Raw genomic sequence first — 17,639 nt, forward strand, 5'->3', positions numbered from 1 at the left:
GGAAGGTCTGATAGGAGAGGGCGGGTACAGTAGGGGTTCCGGATCTGCTGTGCCCCGGGAACCTAGCCGGTTACTCCTGGTCTTTTGGGGGGCGGGGGCGGGATGGCTGAATCCAGCGCTCGGAATACGCGCTTGGAGATCGGGAAGAAGCCTAGTTTGCTCGGGACAAGTCCCGCCTGACTCTGAGGAGTGACTCTCTGCTTCCTTCCTCCCGCGTGTCTGCAGCCTCGGACGTGGACCTCAGAGGAGGTACAGTGCTTGGGTTTCTTGCCTCTTGCATTCGTTCTGCATGTGGGGGTAGAAGGCCCGCGCTCCTGTCTTTCTCAGGCCCGCCTCGCAGGCGACCGCCTGGCCCCAGAGGGACAGAGTTGAATGGAACCCACACTCTTTTATCCTGCTGGCACCGCTGATTGAAAAAATCCTAAAGTTGGTTTCCTGCTTGCACAGCTGATTGAAAACATCTAAAGTTGGTTTCCGGGCGGGGTGGGGTGCGGAGCGGCCAAGGGGAGGGTGAACTGAATTGGGCTGCTTGGGCTCTGTCATCGGCCCAGGGGAACAGAAGGCCCTCCCCGCTTCCCCTTCCTGCAAGAAAGAAGAGCTGGACACTTCCTGAGGCCGGGGAGCCAGACGCGCCCTTGGCCTCCTGCCAGCTCTGGCCCTCGGGGGCCACTCACCTGCTGACTTGGGAGGTGTGGCCAGGCTGGACCACATTCTTCCAGGTGTTATGTTTTTTCCTTGATAATCCAACAGTGTTCAGCGGGCACTACCAGTGAATCAACTACAACTTCTGTTTTGCTGATGACCAGTTGGGGGCCGGGGGGGTAAGTTGGGGGGCCTAGGGCTCATGCATTTGTCCTTTGCTCATTTGGAGCCACCTCTAAGGACTCCTTGAAGCCGAGCGGGCCCAGTCTTCTCCCAGGCAGCAGCCCAGCCACAGCCTTTCCGGCCAGTGTTCCCAGTTTCTCTGGAATACCTCTTTGGTGAAATACCACTTCTGAGGCCTCCTATTTCTCTGGAGGACCAGTCCTATTCGGGTTTATTTAGCAATAGCAGAATGACACCTAAAGAAAGAAGATGCAAACTCTTTATAACTGGCTGCTTATTGAGACTTTCTCTACCAAAGCAATGAAAGAAGAAATAGGAAATAAGAAATCACAGCCTTCTGGATTTGTCTGTATGTGCGCCGTCCCCGTGTAGCACTGTATTCTCATGATGGAGAATAATGAAGGCTATCTGGCTCCCAGCACAGCTGCAGAATAAGTTAGGAAAGTGAGAACATTCCATGAGGGCTGGGAAGAGGCTTGCAAACCAAAATCCGTTACCCCTTGCTTTATGCAACAAGTCACACCCACGGCCCAGGATCTGGCTCTTCGCTGGAAGGGATTCCCCTTGGACTCTGGATCCAGAAACAGATGCTGTCTGCTCCCGTGGGCTGGGAACTGGCATCTGTTTCCATATTCCCAGCACTTACCACAGTGCTAGGCATAGCCAGTACACTCAGTACATGATGATTAAACAAAGGAGTAATGAGGCTCATGTTTCAGGGGTAGCAAGGCTCCAGGCACCGGGACCCAAGCTAGAGTGGTGTGTACTGGTGAACAATTTGTTATTTGCTCCTCAGTAGAATCCCATCTACTTGTCTCAGATGGTCTTCTGCCCTTCAGCTGTCAAGCAGATGGAACATGCCTGACTGTGGAATGGGGAGTGGGTAATACAGTTCACTGGTTACTGACATGACTTTATAATTAGGGCTCTGACTTAGGCAATGCTGCTGATAGCTATGTGGCCTTAGCCAAATTCTTTACTTTCTCTAAGCCTCAGTTTTCTCATCTGTAAGATGGGGCATAAGCAATATCTACATCAGGGACTTACTATGGGAGTTCAATGAGATAAATGATGTATGTAAATGTAAAACAAAAACAAAAACAAAAAAAAAACCTTAGCATAGTTCATGGCACATAGTGAGAGTTCAGTTAACCTTAGTTGAGTTTAGGCAAGATCAGTAGCAGAGCGGTGCACAAACTGGGTGAATTCTGAGTCCTGCCACATGGGCAGAGGGCTCCAGGGTAGAGAAGTCCACACCCAATTTCAGAATGCCTCTCTTCCCTGAAGGAAGCACCAAACAGATAACTCACTTAAAGCAACACTAAAGAAGTAAGAAAAAATAAAAGTAAAAAAAAATTTTAAAAAGCCACATTATCCCCTGAGACTCCCTAATAGCATGAAAGTGATTTGTGTGCCATTACGTGACACCACACGTTTTCATCTACCTCTCTTTTAGAGGAAAGCCAAAAATCTGCTGTTCAGGAAGCAGTGATGGGACAAACAAAACATGGAGTCCCTACGTGATATAGTCTAACTCACCACATCTCCTGCGGGCAGGCTATTAACTTTTCTCAGAACCCTAACTGATCTTACAACAGTCCACTGATGAGTCATCAGAAAGCCTGCCCTAGGGACAGCTTCATTTGCATGCCTCCAAGTCTCTGCTCTAGTGTACTTTGGGTTCACTGACATGGGTTGGAATTATTTTTTTTCTAGGCCAGCCGGTCTGCCGGGGAGGAACACAGAGACCTTGTTATAAAGTCCTTTACTTCCATGATGCTTCTCGAAGACTGAACTTTGAGGAGGCCAGAGCAGCCTGCCGGAGGGATGGGGGCCAGCTAGTCAGCATTGAGTCTGAAGATGAACAGAGGCTGATAGAAAAGTTCATTGAAAACCTCCTGGCGTCTGATGGCGATTTCTGGATTGGGCTCCGGAGGCGTGAGGAGAAGCAAAGCAACAGCACAGCCTGCCAGGACCTTTACACTTGGATGGATGGCAGCATATCAACATTCAGGTAAATGTGGAACCCACAGTGGCTAACACACTTGACACAACTCCAAACGGAGGCAGGTTAGGCCCACGGTGCCAGATCAGCGAGGAGGAAGAGGAGGAGGAGGCCGACCCAGGCAACAGCCGCAACAGCGATGAAGAGAGGGCAGCAGAATAGTGCTGACTAAAACAGTGTAGTGAAGGTGGTGAGTCAGCCTTGATCTGAGCCCAGCTCTTATCCAGAGAACTCTCTTCTGGAGGGTATGGCCCCAAAGCATTGTTCCAATGGCATGCAATGCTTGCAGTCAATCATTCTGGCTACCTGGCTTTTCAGACTAGAACTCCAGTGAGAGATGGAAGGTCTATGGGGCTAATACTGAAGGTAGATTTCCAGACCACAGGGAATCATAATGATGGACAAGATCTAATTCTATGGATTGGGCAAGAGAGGGCTTAAGGGAGCCTGCAGTTTAGAGAACCTTCCTAAACCCATGCCCTCCCCTGGCACCATGGTGTTGCCATCGCCTCCACCCCCACCCCAAGAAATGCAGTGACAAACATCAAAAAATATCAAATTAAAAGGCAGACATAAGACTGGAAAAATTGTAGAAAATTTAACAAAGAGTATATTTTATGAGCTTATATAAAAGTCAATAAAACACTGAAAGTTTACATCTATAATAATAAAAGCATAATATACTAATTAGACCAGACTGCCGAATGACCTTCTGGACATCATTTTGGACATCCTTCTCAAAGAAGCCGCGGTGGCGGGGGCGAGGCAGAGACAGTTAGAGGCGATCAGGCAGGCAGATGAGCAGTTAGGAGCGATCAGGCAGGCAGGGGAGCAGTTGGGGTGATCAGGCAGGCAGGCAGAGGGGTTAGGGGCAATCAGGCAGGCAGGCGAGCAGTTAGGAGCCAGCGGTCCCGGTCCCGGATTGCAAGAGGGTGCAGGCTGGGCTGAGGGACACCCTTCCCCCACCCCTCCACCCCCTGCATGAATTTCATGCACCGGGCCTCTAGTAAGTTAATAAAACCCCAAAAGATAAAGAGGCTCAGTGGATAGAGCGTCGGCCTGCGGACTGAAAGGTCCCAGGTTCGATTCTGGTCAAGGGCATTTACCTGGGTTGCGGGCACATCCCCCGTAGGAGATGTGCAGGAGGCAGCTGATCAATGGTTCTCTCTCATCGATGTTTCTAACTATCTATCTCTCTCCCTTCCTCTCTGTAAAAAATCAATAAAATATATTAAAAAAAAAAAAAGAGGCAAAGGACCTAAGCAGACATTTCAGAAAATACAAAATCTAACTGGTAAACAATCATATAATAAAAAAAAGTTTAAACTCATTATCAATAAAAAGAATGAAAGTTAAAATATATCTTCTTTACCTATTACATTTAAGACAGCATGTCAGCATCTATGAAAGTCTGCCCATTATGCTGATCAGATCCACATCTTCATCTAAGTTCTAGGAGTACCTCCTTCAGGATCCTCATGGGCTTCTTTTCCTGGGAGAAACTTAAAAGGGGAGGTTAATCAGATGAACTGCACTTCTCACCACTGCATCTCCCTCCTCTGCTATCCAGTCCAGATTCCCTGCCCCCTCTGCTCAGGGACTAGGAGGCTTTTCCATTTACCATCAAAATTAGGCATATGAGTACTGACAGGTATCCAAATAGACCATCTGCGTGCCATACATATTTCTCTCTGCTCATAATGTGGAATAGCAGAAGTACTTCCTCCTCATGATTAGGGTGAGTTACCCCTTGCCAAGATAATAGTCTTCTTACCTGCTGGTCCCTGGACACAGGGACCCCAGAGTGCCCAGGTGGCAACCAAAGCTCGTAGTTCAATAAGGCTTTTGCTGTATCTTCTAATGGGTACCCTTTGGGTCCCAGGACCTTTAAACTCACAAAGCCCAGCATTGCAGAGACAATAAGTACAAATTCTCCAACTGGGCCACTACCAGTGATAGTAATCAGGGCTTCTTCTGCTTCCATCCCTAGGCTCCCAGACCTATGTAGTCTTACTCTTGGGGATACAGGACGATACAAAGGTCATTGATTCAAAGTGTATGCTGCATCTTGGAGGAGGATGCCCTGTTCTCACAAAGTACTGCCTCTAAACTAGTGCTTCAAGCTTTGTTTTCAATGACTCTTCCATAACTCTGTCAAGCTGGCAGCTTCAGGATAGTGAATATATGAGATGATTAGCAAATCCCATGGCCAGGTGCCTACTCCCACTCCTTTGCTATAAAGTAGATCCTGTGGTCTGATGAGATGTTACTTGGGGTACGGTGCTGGTAGATCAGATACTGTGTGTGTAACCCTTTGGATAGTGATGCTGACTAAGGCCCTGGGGCAGGAAAGGCAAACCCACACCCAGGCTGTGTGTCTATTCCGGTCAAAATGAGTCACTGGAAGGAGTCCATTTTAGTCAACTTGCTGGTCTCCTAGGGTTGGTACTCTTTCAGGGACTTAGCACTGGTCTCTATTGCCAGCAGGTTAGATGGTCCTTGAAGAGTGGGGACCGATACTGTTGAGCCCATGCAGTTTTCATCCCTGCCACCATGGCTACTCTCGTGTGTATCTATTGCACCAGCACTGGGGCAGCTGACAACAGACTAGCTGACGTCAACTGGCCAAGTCATTTTGTCTCCCTCGTTGTTAAGGGTCTCTTCCATGCTAGATACTTTCTGGTGGGCTTTAACATATAACAGAGTCTCATACTTTATGCCTATTCCCATATGTCTACTCATAACACTCCATCCAATAGCTTCTTGTCCCCAATCTTATACTCTTTCTCCTTTTAGAAAGCTTTTTCCCCTGATCAGCTGGCCAAGCTCTCTGCCCTACCCCTGAGTCCTTCTCTCTTCTAACCTCCACTAACTACCAACTAAGCTCTGGACATTGGAAGGATGTCCTCTTAACACTTGACCTTTCAAGACCACCTCTGAGTGGGGCTGTAGTGCAGCTGTTATCCATTTGGAGCTGTACGCCATACTTGGCTGACTTATCCACAAACCAAGCTTAGGCTGCCTCTATCAGCTAGTCATCGCAAGGGATTCCCTTATAGAGCCATAGGTGTAAGCTGAGAAAGAGACACTAGTACAACAGTGGTAGATGTCATGGCAGTCTGCTCTACCTATTCATACAGTGCTCTTTACCCTACTCATACAATGCCCTTCAGTCATATATATCTTCCATCTATAATGGATTGATTCCAGGCCTGCCCGGCCTGTGACTATATGTGTCTGACAGTGCTTCACTCATGATGGACAAGTTGGATTGAATGATCTCTTTGTGCTCATTTTATAGTAGCAAGCCAGGTGGTTCTTTCTCAGCTGTAGATGACAAAGCCTTGCTACAGAATCCTAGGGATTTGCCTTGTGATTCTCTCATTGGGGCTTGTCACAAATTCTACATGGCATTATTTTTCCCACCATTGATACCTCTAATAACAGGGTCTACTTGATCATATGGCCCAAGTGGTAAGTCTCTTTGCACCACAGCCTAGACCTGCTTCAGGGTCCTTTTCAGCTCTAGATCCCACTCAAAGCCAGCTGTCTTTTGTGTCAGCTGGTTTTGGGACCAGAGCTGTATTTCCAGGTGTGAAATATGCTTCTAGAACCCAAGGAGACCTACTAATGCCACGGTTCTTTCTTCAAGTTATTGCAAGATGCTTCAAATTACTGCTTTAAATCCTTTCATTTGAAAGGGATGTTCTGGCATTCCCTAGATCACTAGACACCTATACATTTTCATGAAGTGGCAGGTTCCTGAATCGTCATAGGGTTTAGCTCTAACCCATGGAGCACATGAATCGTACCAAGTCTCAATTTACTAGCTGTTCCTTGCTCATCTGCTTCACTCAGCATGTCAGCAATGTAATGGACTAGCATGATTTTCTGCAAGATGTCTGGGCTGCTCAGGTCTCTTCATGCCATATTAGGACAGAGGGCAGGAAAATTAGTGTAGTCCTGAGGGAAGACTGGAGTGTCTACTGTTGTCTATTCCAAATAAATACAAACTGTTTCTGATTCTTTTCCTGATAAAGATGAAAAAAAATGTGTTCACCAGATCTGCATACCAGGTACCAAGGGCATGTTAACCTGCTGTAGTAAAGATACCACATACAGCAAAGCAGCTGCAATTGAGGCTTCCTCTTGGTTCAGTTTGCACTACTCCAGTCTTCTCCTTCAGGACCTGCCTGCTTTGCTGCAGACTAGTGAATTACACAGAGATGTGATGGGGAATACCACCCTTGCAGTCTCTAAGTCTTTAGGGATGCCACTATTTTCTGTCATCTTCTCCTGGATAAGTTATTGTGTTTACTTACTATCTTGAATAGGGTTGGGAAGAGTGTAGTTTCAGAGGCTTCCACTTGACCTTCTCTGCTATGAAAGCCTATAGGCTTTCAATTTGTATATTTGGGGACTCGAAAATGACCACTGGATGGGTCCCCCTGTGAGCTGGTCCTGGGCCAGAATTTCACTTGATACCTGGCCTCAGTATGCGCCCACTCTAATGGGCAGCCTTGGTGTCACTTCGAGTCTTTGGGCTTCAATATCAACTTGCACCTTGTGTCCAGCAGTCTCTATAATAGTTGGGTTTCCTCTTCTCCCACTGCATGGCTACTTGAGTAAATGGCTGTAGGCCCCTTTGGGAGAACAGAGGAGATGATCACCACATGCAGCTGCCATGGTGTTGCAGGGTCCTTCCTCCTTGGAACCTAGCCTCTCCTTCTATCAGGGAAGGCTCAGCTTGAAACCAGGTGCCAGGTATAACATTCCATCTAGTCTATCACCTGTGAGATGAAATAACATAAAGCCATAAGGCCAGTGGAAAGCCATAAGGCCAATGGCAAGTCAGTGTAGGAGGCCCACCCACGGAGTTGGAAAATGGCCTGGAGGTAACTAATGAGGAGCAGAGGATCCAGGCATAGTATCCAGTGGTATTGCAATGCCAGCTATTGTCCAGGCACATAAAACTCAGTGGGTGCAGCAAAGGATCTTCCTTTTGGTGGATGGAATACAACACTGAGCAGAGCCATAATGGGGTGCTATGAGGTGACCTGACTCATAGCTGTTTCCTAAGGAGAGGCTCTGATAAGGGTAGGCAGAGCCGCAGGGCCCAGTAATAATCTGAGCATCAGGGCAAGCTCTGAGTGCTGGAAGGGAACAGCTCAGGTGCGTAATCAGGTAGACTAGAGCCAGCCCATAGCCAGTGCATGGGGTGGGTGCTCAGAGCACTTCGACGCTTTGTGAAATCCAAAACCTGGCACCCACGTATCCAGCTGGGTGGCAGTGCCATTTAATTCCAAGTAGCACTGGATAGGGAAGCTGAGGCTGCTAATGCATCCTACCCAGGAGCCAGGGAGACCAAGACAAGAAATCTAGCAGTGAAGGCCAACCAAGGGGCTCATCAGCCTGAGGAGCAGGAAACAACTGGAGACTATGTGGGCCCTCTGCTCTTGTCCCCACCCCCTCACCCGCTTTGACAGCCTCTATATTTTGGAAAGTCTTCCCAGGGCTGGAAAAGTCAGTTATGGCCAATTAAAAAGTGTGAGGAGATGGGAGCAGGACATGAGATGAGTCATGCCTCTTCTCAGCACATCCGACTTATAAAAGAAGAAAAACAAACCCAGTTATCGAAAAGCAAGCAATAAATAAGATTGTTCAGAATGCGCTGCTAGCCCCGCCCCCCCCCCATAATTACTTCGCAGAAATCATATGGTAATATATTCCTTCCTTCCTGCAAAAAGGTTGTGGCAAATGTCAGATGATTGATTGTGCTGTCCATATTAGAAAGCCTGGCGGTACTTCAATTCCTCCCTTTTTCTGTATAGTGTTCTTGAAGCAGAGTCTTAAGTTCGTGGCTCAGTAGGATTTGATGGACAAACAAAGGCTTTGAAGGCTGCTGGTATCCTTCTCCAATTGCCTCCACTGTTGACCCCTTTCCTACAGGAACTGGTATGTGGATGAGCCTTCCTGTGGCAGCGAGGTCTGCGTAGTCATGTACCATCAGCCATCTGCACCCACCGGCATCGGGGGCCCCTATATGTTCCAGTGGAATGACGACCGATGCAACATGAAGAACAATTTCATTTGCAAATACTCCGATGGTAATGATCCTCTCCCAAGTTAGGTGGCTGAATCTCTCAACTTCCTCTCTCATTTCATGAGCAGCTGCTGGTTCCAAGAATTTATTATGTGGTCTCCAAGAAAGTGTGTTGCACATGCCAGCAATGTCAAACATTGGGAATCCTTGGAAAGGGAAATGTAGAGAGCCTTCCTCCTTGAGGAATAGCACTAGCAAAGGAGAGGGGTATCAGATGCTAAGAGAGAGATGAAGAAAAGAAAGGGTCTAATTTATGTATAATAAAGCAAGAATTATGAGAACTTCGGGAAACAGAAAGTTCTCTAAGTGGACAATTACAAATTCTTATTCTTTCCACATGTGATGTTGGCTGTAGGAGCTTGGAATAAAGAAGAAATAGGAAAAGAAACTGGCCATTGTTCCTACAAGTCTTCTAACAGCCATGTGAGATTATTTTCTGGGGCTTTAAGGAAACAGAATTGTGACCTGAGGCAGTAGATGATAAAATACACCAATTTATCTGGTTTGGGGCAAAGGGTAGACACATTGATGAGCTTGAACTCCCAGACCACCCTCTATATGTACCTTGCAAATGCAACGGGCATTTGCTCCTAGGTCTGTCAAGGGTTTGGACTCTAAGACTGTAGTCTCATTGTGCTGGAGTTTCCCACACTCCTCCATTATAACTGGCTTGGATCTAAACTTGAAGTGAGTTCTGATCTGTCTCTCAAGTTTCTCACCTCCATGAAGCCAACTGCTTGGCTCCAATTCTGCATCCTTTCCTGATAGGAGAATGACTTAGTTCTAGTTGGTTACTAGGTAATCCTATCATCTTTTAATTGTTTGAATTGGACTATGCTTTTTCTGCTAAAAGGTTTCTTTTCTTTCTTTCCACCCTCTCAAGTGAATTATGTTTCCCAGAAACCTGTTTCCCTAACTCCCATGCAGAGTTGTCTTAGGCAGGTGATTGCAAAGTTGGAGGCTGTCTTAGCAGGTCACCTTTCAGAGCAATGAAAGCAAGAGAGAGAGAAGAGAGATTAAAAAGAATAAGTAAATAAATGAAATATGATAAAATTATAACATTTGGGTGGAGAATATATGAAAATTATTTGTACTATTCTTGCAAATTTTTATAAATTGGAAATTACTTCAAAATAATAAATTTTTAAAAAATGATAATTTCCTCGGGGAACCTTCCAGGGCCCCTCAAACTAGGTTAGGTGATCCTCCCATGAGGATCATAGCTCCTCACACACCCATTACTTTAACGGCCTATTTACAAGTTTGGCTCCCTCCCTACATGTTTGGCATGAGGTCTGGAAATATACATGTTTGACCAATTAATCCCTGCACTTGGTGGATTAGGGAAAGTTCATCCAGTGTGGTTCAAACAGGATGGCACACCACTCATTATGCCAGCGTGGCAAGGGACTGATTGAATAACATCCCAAGCTGCATTTGACAACATGACCACATAGAGTAGGGGGCATACTAGCCGGATCTGCACACTTGATTACTTCTGGGTATGCTAAAGGCATAGGCAGGTTCAGTGAAAAACAGAGATAATTCATCACAGGCGATGCATTGCAGACACACTGCAGGACTGGAGCAAATGCTGCATAAATATGCTGACTGCTGCAGGTTTGCACAGTGGATTAAACCACAGAAAGACAGGAAAATGAGTAGATCATGTAACGTTATTGAGTATACTTTGTATTATAATGTAACATTACAAAATTTTAAAAAATATTTATTAATATTAAAACATTTATTTTTATTTATCAATATCTATTAATATTGTCCTGTATTTCTATATTTTATGGCCAAATTGTAGAGTGTAAGAGCCTTAGAAGGATGGGACTATTTCTCATTTGCTATGTTATCTCCATTACCTAGCATAGTTTGTCTCCTTATAATTTTAATTTTTATTTGAATTTATTGTTTCAAATCCCAGTTCAGCTATTACTTAATAGCTGAGGGATTTGGTCAAGTTATATAATCTCCCTGTACCTTGGCTTCCTCATGTACAAAATCAGAGTAATAATAGCACCTACCTCATGAGGCTGTTTTCAGGATAATTTGTTTGTCTTAGAAAACACTTAGAACATGATGATATTTCTGTCATATGACATGCACTGTATAAATGTTTTTTTAAATAAATTAATGGATTTGAGTCATCTCTATAAATTCCTGAACTGATGAGAAGACGATTAAAAGTTTTCTCTCTGAGTAGCTTCGACATCCTGGCCATAGGACTGTGAATTCTAAAATCTTGCCCTTGAGGACCCCATCCCCATGAGCCCCAGACCATCGGGTTGGCATCCGAGAGTGACTGCCAGAAGAGAGTACACACATTTGCTATAAGTTGTCTGTGCAACCTGACTTTCCTGAGGTTCTTTGAAATATGTAAAATGACTCAGTTCTAGACCACCAGCCTCTACCTAGGGGCTGGCCAGTAGACTACTTAGCCCCCCAACTAGTTCCACTGCGTGGAGATCATTGTCTGTTGCTTTCTAAAGCATCCCAATAGGAATTGTTAAGACATCTTGGATTGCTTTAAAATAACCCAGGCCTGAATGTAGTGGGGAAGGATTATTGCTGAAACTAGTTTAGCCATATGTTGATAAGAATTGCAGCTAACGATGGTACATAGAGGTTCATTATACCAGTCTTTCTATTTTGTGTATATTTGGTAATCTCATATTTAAAAATTTAAAAATACTTTTTAAAAAAGAAAAAAAAAGTGCACAAGCAAAGCTGGGGGAGGGCTAGTCTTTGTGCCCAAGTGATCCGGTTAACTAACTTCATAACGAAGATGGTTTGTTGGTGACTGAATGAGCAAATAACTGGATGCCAATTTCATTAAGGCGGCATGGAAATGTAGTTATTATTTTCATTTTTGTTTCTTTCTGCCACAGAGGAACCAACAGTTCCTTCTACGGGGCTGGGAGGTAAGCCTGTCTTTTGAGGTTTGGGCTAATTTGGGCTATTTCACAGCCCTTCTTCATAGGTTTAGAACCATATGATCTTTAGTCCAGATTATTCAACAGAAAGATCATTGTTAACCCAGAACATTTAAACAGGTATATGCCATATCCAGCCATGGCGAGTCGTGGAGAGTCTCGCTCTCTAACATTGTCTGTTTCTCTCAAAGCTGAAAAGGAACCGTTGAAAATTCAGTTTGAGATGTTACTTGTCATGATTGACAATATGAAAGGAATAGCTCATCTGTTTAAACAAGTGGGCCAACCTGATCATGTTTGGCCCTAGAAATGAGTCATTGACTCTTCCCTTAGCACCTGCGCACAGTATGTGCCTCAATGCCAACCACCTGCTGGTTGTTGCAGTACGTGATTCTTGGCAGCAAGAGTCTCACCAGAAAGAAAAAGACAATTAAACCTCTATCCCAGCAAAGTCTACCCTTGTCCTGTGTCTATAAACGGCAGTGGTCAAATTGCTACTGCCTTTTGGCACTCCACCTTGAACCTGGTAGGATTTCAGAGAGTATCTGTGTTCCGATGCCTTTCTCCAGGTTCTCAAGTTCATGTGTCTGTTTCCAGGTGAAAGGACAAAGCCAGCCACACCCATACTTCCAGAAAACACAGAGAAAGAAGATGTCAGAGAAACATTTAAAGAAAACAAAGGTATATACAGAACTCTCCTGGGAAAAATAGATAACGGGACTCCCTTGATCACACAGTACCCACAGTTACATTTCCTACTTTTTTCCATCCCATAGCTACCTAACAATGGAACTAGACAGGGCATTTGTGACTTTGCAAAAACTGCATCAAATGTTAGCTTTCATCAGTGAACTATGCTGATGGAGCTGTCCTAAGACAATAGGGGAAATTAGACTGCAGGGGAGGAAAAATCTGCATGAAGATGGAGCCTTGGGAACCACCCAGAAGTCCTGGGGCGGGTGATGGGGCAGGACTGAGAATGAATGTAGGGAAATAAGAGCAGAGAGTCGCAGACCATGCTGCATACTATCCATGATGAATATTAATTGTGAAACAAATAAAGGAAATGGACAAAAACCTTTTAAAAGTTAAATCATAAAAGATAAAAGGAAATGTGGTGATGAGTTGGAGTGCTAATGGACTTTCAACCTGGACTCCACTCTGAGTTGTTATTGTTTTGTTATCCCCACCCCAGGATTAGTTTATGGATTTGAGAGAGAAACATTGATGTGAAAGAGAAACATTGATTGGTTGCCTTATGTACTCACCCCAACTGGGGACTGACCAGAAACCTAGGCATGTGCCCTAACTGGGAATCGAACCTCCAACCTTTTTGGTGTGTGGGACAATGCTCCAACCAACTGAGCCACCAGACGGGGGCTCCACCTTGAATTTTAAGAGGGAAATTTGGGTTTTTGTCACTGGGCAACTTTAAAAAAAACCACAAGTTCTCTGTGCTTCAGTTTAATCATTTGCATAATGGAAGTAATAATGTTTTTCTCACTACCTGAGAAACTGTGTCCATAAAATAAAATAGGATATTGTGATATGGTGATTAAGTTCTGACTCTAGCCCTCCAAGTTAGCACAACCCTACAGGTTAAGGACTCAGGCCCCAACAAGACTGCCTTCACTTCAGACATCAGCCACAAGTTCTGGGATCCCCAGGCCACCTGCACTTCTATCCAACTGATATAATCCAGGGGGTGCCAACCACTCCCTCAGGTTCGTTAATTTGGTGGAACAACTCATAGAACTCAGGAAAATGCTATACTTATGACTACATGTTATTATAAAGGATACAAATTAGGACCAGCCAAAAGAAAAACACATCAGGTGAGGTCTAGAAAGGTCCCAAACGGGGAGCTCCTGTCCTCTCTCTGTTAGAGTCTGGATGCCTTCTCATGCTCCTGACACATCAGTGTGTTCACCGACCAGGAAGCTCCACTGAGCTTTGGTGTGAGAAGTGTTACTGAGGTGTCATTACATTAGCATAACTGATGTGATCATTGGCCATGTCATTGAGCTCAATCTCCAGGCCCCACTGCCTTCCCACCAGCCCCATTGTGAGACATCCCTGTCAGCATCCACTCTGATGTGGTCTGAGGGCCTCGTGAATAACAATCATTCTTATTACCTGAGAAATTCCAAAGATTTAGAGCCCCTTCCTCCCAGGAACCAGGGACAAAGGCCAATCAAGTGTGTTATTCTACAACAGATAATATAAGGAAATGTTGGGTAAAAGTACACAGTGCTATGCAAAGATGGGTGGCATTTTTATTGCTCTTTGTTATTAAGGTGGTATTTAAAGTGTGTGTGTGTGTGTGTGTGTGTGTGTGTGTGTGTGTGTAACAGATTCTGTGGAAAAACAAAGCAACAGCCTCTGGATGGATGAGAATCTTGGACCAGTCGGACTAGGGAAGGGGTCAGTCCCCAATCCTTGATCCTCCCAAAGCCCCTTGAAAGAAAATTCTCTGGTTCTAAGACTTAAAGGACAGAAGAAGTCACTGCTCATGGGCCCAACTGGATCCAGTTAGTCTTAGAAATGTTGGGAAGATTCTGCAGTCTGAATCGCGTGCTTCCTGTGACTGTCTCTCCTTCCTCCCTCTCCCTCGCCCCGCCTTGGGAACATCCACACCGCCTAACAGCCCCTTCTTCGTTAAGGGAGAGGAAGGACAAGAAGAGAGAATATCTTTCAACTGGAAAAAAAATGTGATTACCCAAACTGCCCTTCTGCTATTGTATGAGACCCAAACTTTAAACTTCTCTGTTACCTAGGATAATTGGACAGGGAGAAAAGACTCATTTTTTGAAAGGAGATGCTCTTTGGAATACTCTGTGTCGATTATGTGGATTATGCTTTTTAAAGCCTGTTTCGAAGCACAGAACAACATCATTAATGCGGATACCGTGCATTTTTCTTTTCAGAAGCTGCCTGGAACCTTGTCTACCTCCTAGTGCCCGGCATCCCCCTCTTCCTCCTCCTGCTGGTTACCACAGTTGTCTGCTGGTTTTGGATCTGGAGGAGGAGGCAAGTAAAACCTTGGTCATGCAAACTTTTGTCTTCTGAACTCTCAGGTTTGGACACTGCCCTATTTATTTAACTAAAAACCATGGCAGTAACAAGAGAAACACCACTGCAGTTTTGAGAGTAAATTCTCTGCCGTGCTTTAGGCATTCTGAAGTACCAAGCATTTGTGCTTAGCTGTGGTTGAGAGTGATCTTGCATTCATTCATTTTTTTTAAATGGCTTGAGGGTTGAAACTGTGTTATTCTGCATCCACTCAGCCAAGTGCTCTCAGAAACCCACGCTCTCACTCCAAAGTGTTTGTTGAGTGAGTGGAGGAGTGAATAGTGAGCCACATGGAAAACATCTCTTTCAGAACATTCTGGCAAACCTCTGAAACTGAATCATTCTATTCAAAATGAAATACCCAAATACTTTTAGTTGGCTTTTCTTTCCACTGAATAGCAATTGTAGACTGCTACAAAACACCTACACTAATAGCCTAGGCCAGTGATGGCGAACCTTCTGAGCTCGGCGTGTCAGCATTTTGAAAAACCCTAACTTAACTCTGGTGCCGTGTCACATATAGAAATTTTTTGATATTTGCAACCATAGTAAAACAAAGACTTATATTTTTGATATTTATTTTATATATTTAAATGCCATTTAACAAAGAAAAATCAACCAAAAAAATGAGTTCGCGTGTCACCTCTGACACGCATATCATAGGTTCGCCATCACTGGCCTAGGGCCACTCCACTGATGGATCATGTGCCACACTTTTGAGATGCCCAGAGCTTCCCAGCTACCTTTTCCCCCATTGTCCTGGTACACAGAGGAGAAGGCTGGTGTGCCCACTCTACAACAGGAAAACGAAGGTCCAGTTTCAGATGTGACGCCCTTTGATGACCAATTTAAGATGATTGAGTAAGAGTCTAGAACCTGCTGCATTTAATAACGACTTCCTTAGAGAATTATTAGCATCAAAGCAGTTAGTACAGGCAGAATGGGCATATAGTAAGCACTCAAAAATGTTCGCTCTTATTACTGTGCTCATTTTTACTAGTTAATTCCTTTTCATCTAAAAATTGAATTCAGTTTAAAAAATTACAATTGTGTTTTACGGCTGCTTATTCTGCGATTGGTTCTTGATTTCTCTTCCTTCCTCTGCCTATTTAGCACCTCACCTGGTCTGGTGAAACCTAGCGATTCCTTCCTGGAAAAATATTTTTTCAATGCATAAAATAAAATGCATTGGATGTAAAGAAAGCGATTATACGAATATGTAGTTTAGCAAAGTATTTCCCCAAAAGAATGTGATACAGTAATACATGTCCTCCTTGATTGATGCTTCTTTATGTAGTGGTGGGTGTAATTATTATCATTTTGAAGTTATTTTAAGGCATCTATTATTACTGTGATGTTATAAAATCATGAAATCACAAAAATATCTATGATTTCTCTTGTTGATCAAGTCAGAGATATTACTAATTCTATTCTTGTTTATTTTCCTACACTTAGAATTGAAGGACTGGCCTTTTTCACTTAGAGAAGAGGGTTGTTGTTTTTTAAGTGAAATCTCTCCCCATCCCATTCTATCATGGACGCTTTGGGGGCTTGGAAGGTCCCAGGACAGACACCTCTGTTCCATGCTCCCGCAGCAGTGAGTGGTAGATTTACAGTCGCTTTGAACCTAGCAACACGCCCCTGTTTTGTTCCCCCTCGCCCTGCAGATGCCTGACTGTGGAGTCAGGCAGGTGAGAAGCACAGCTGTGCCTGCCCAGGACGGCCTCCGGCCCGGCCAGCGGGCACAGGGATGGTCAGGCACAGGGATGGTTGCAGTCCCCGCGTCTGAAAACTCAGCCCTGTCTTCTCTCCTAGGACACGGGAGCAGCCAGACCCCAGCACGAAGGAGCCGCGCACCATCTGGCCCTCGCCCGGCCCCGGGCTCAGCCCGGACCTGGAGGTTTACAGCGTCATCCGGAAACAAAGCGAAGCTGATTTGGCCGAGACCCGGCCGGACCTGAAGAACATTTCATTCCGAGGGTGCTCGGGAGAAGCCACTCCCGAGGACATGTCCTGTGACTCCGACCACAGGGCTGTGAACCCGTCTGAGAGCGGGTTCGTCACCCTGGCCAGCATCGAGAGCGGCTTTGTGACCAATGACATTTACGAGTTCTCTCCAGACCACCGACTGGGGAGGAGCAAGGAGTGTGGGTGGGTGGAAAATGAAATCTATGGTTATTAGGACCCGGGAACGACACGCGAACGGACAAGAATGGGAAAGAAAGGAGAAGCAACAGCCTCCTATTCTCTATAAGGAAAACACTCAGAAGGCCTATGAAAGTGCTCGACCCAGGCCTGGGGTGAGCATGTGGCCCCTTCACCGCTATTGCATCCTTATCCCAGCCTTGCACCAGCTCTGTCCGGTGAGAAAGCAGCTTGCCCAGGCCTGGGGCAGAGTAGGAAATCTGACAGTTGATTGCTTGTAGCAGACCAGTCAGGGACAGCGCTCTCTCTCCTCGGCAGGGCCCCCGGGGGGCTGCGGGACTGGGGACGCCCATCTCCAGGACACCCATCCCCAGGTCTTTTTCCTTCCTCTAGATCCCTACAGCCCTGGGATCACCACCGGGCGGGACGGAAACGACAGATGATTTCAAAGCCTCATGTGCTGGCCTGGGCTGGCCTGCGCACCAGCCATTCTTGTATCTGTGTTTTTCAGACTCAAATCAAATAAAAAGCAGGAAGCCGAATGTTA

The 17,639-nt window shown here is 45.4% G+C and overlaps 1 protein-coding gene across 5 annotated transcripts; it reads left to right on the top strand.

Annotated features, from left to right (window-relative positions):
* Positions 1 to 259: 259 nt before the first annotated feature.
* LAYN (layilin) lies at positions 260 to 17,639 on the top strand. 5 transcript variants are annotated; one of them, XM_014540958.1, is made up of 8 exons: positions 260 to 1,174; positions 2,542 to 2,839; positions 8,780 to 8,937; positions 11,831 to 11,863; positions 12,473 to 12,556; positions 14,523 to 14,586; positions 14,803 to 14,905; positions 16,763 to 16,976. In XM_014540958.1, the coding sequence occupies exons 1-8, from the start codon at positions 1,075 to 1,077 to the stop codon at positions 16,880 to 16,882; spliced, it is 960 nt and encodes a 319-aa protein (XP_014396444.1). In that variant the 5' UTR covers positions 260 to 1,074; the 3' UTR covers positions 16,883 to 16,976. The 5 variants fall into 5 exon arrangements, with proteins under 5 accessions (XP_014396444.1, XP_014396437.1, XP_014396439.1 ...); XM_014540951.1 differs by lacking the exon at positions 14,523 to 14,586 and having other exon boundaries at positions 16,763 to 17,639; XM_014540953.1 differs by lacking the exons at positions 11,831 to 11,863; positions 14,523 to 14,586 and having other exon boundaries at positions 16,763 to 17,639.

Source organism: Myotis brandtii, unplaced genomic scaffold (genome assembly GCF_000412655.1).
Source record: "Myotis brandtii unplaced genomic scaffold, ASM41265v1 scaffold1062, whole genome shotgun sequence".
Lineage (NCBI taxonomy): Eukaryota > Metazoa > Chordata > Mammalia > Chiroptera > Vespertilionidae > Myotis > Myotis brandtii.

Bases quoted from the DNA above. Each gene is read 5' to 3' on its own strand.
- LAYN (XM_014540951.1), top strand. From the start codon at position 1,075: ATGCAAACTCTTTATAACTGGCTGCTTATTGAGACTTTCTCTACCAAA. The intron at 2,840-8,779 runs GTAAATGTGGAA...CCTTTCCTACAG, and splicing joins GGCAGCATATCAACATTCAG to GAACTGGTATGTGGATGAGC. The intron at 12,557-14,802 runs GTATATACAGAA...TTTTCTTTTCAG, and splicing joins AACATTTAAAGAAAACAAAG to AAGCTGCCTGGAACCTTGTC.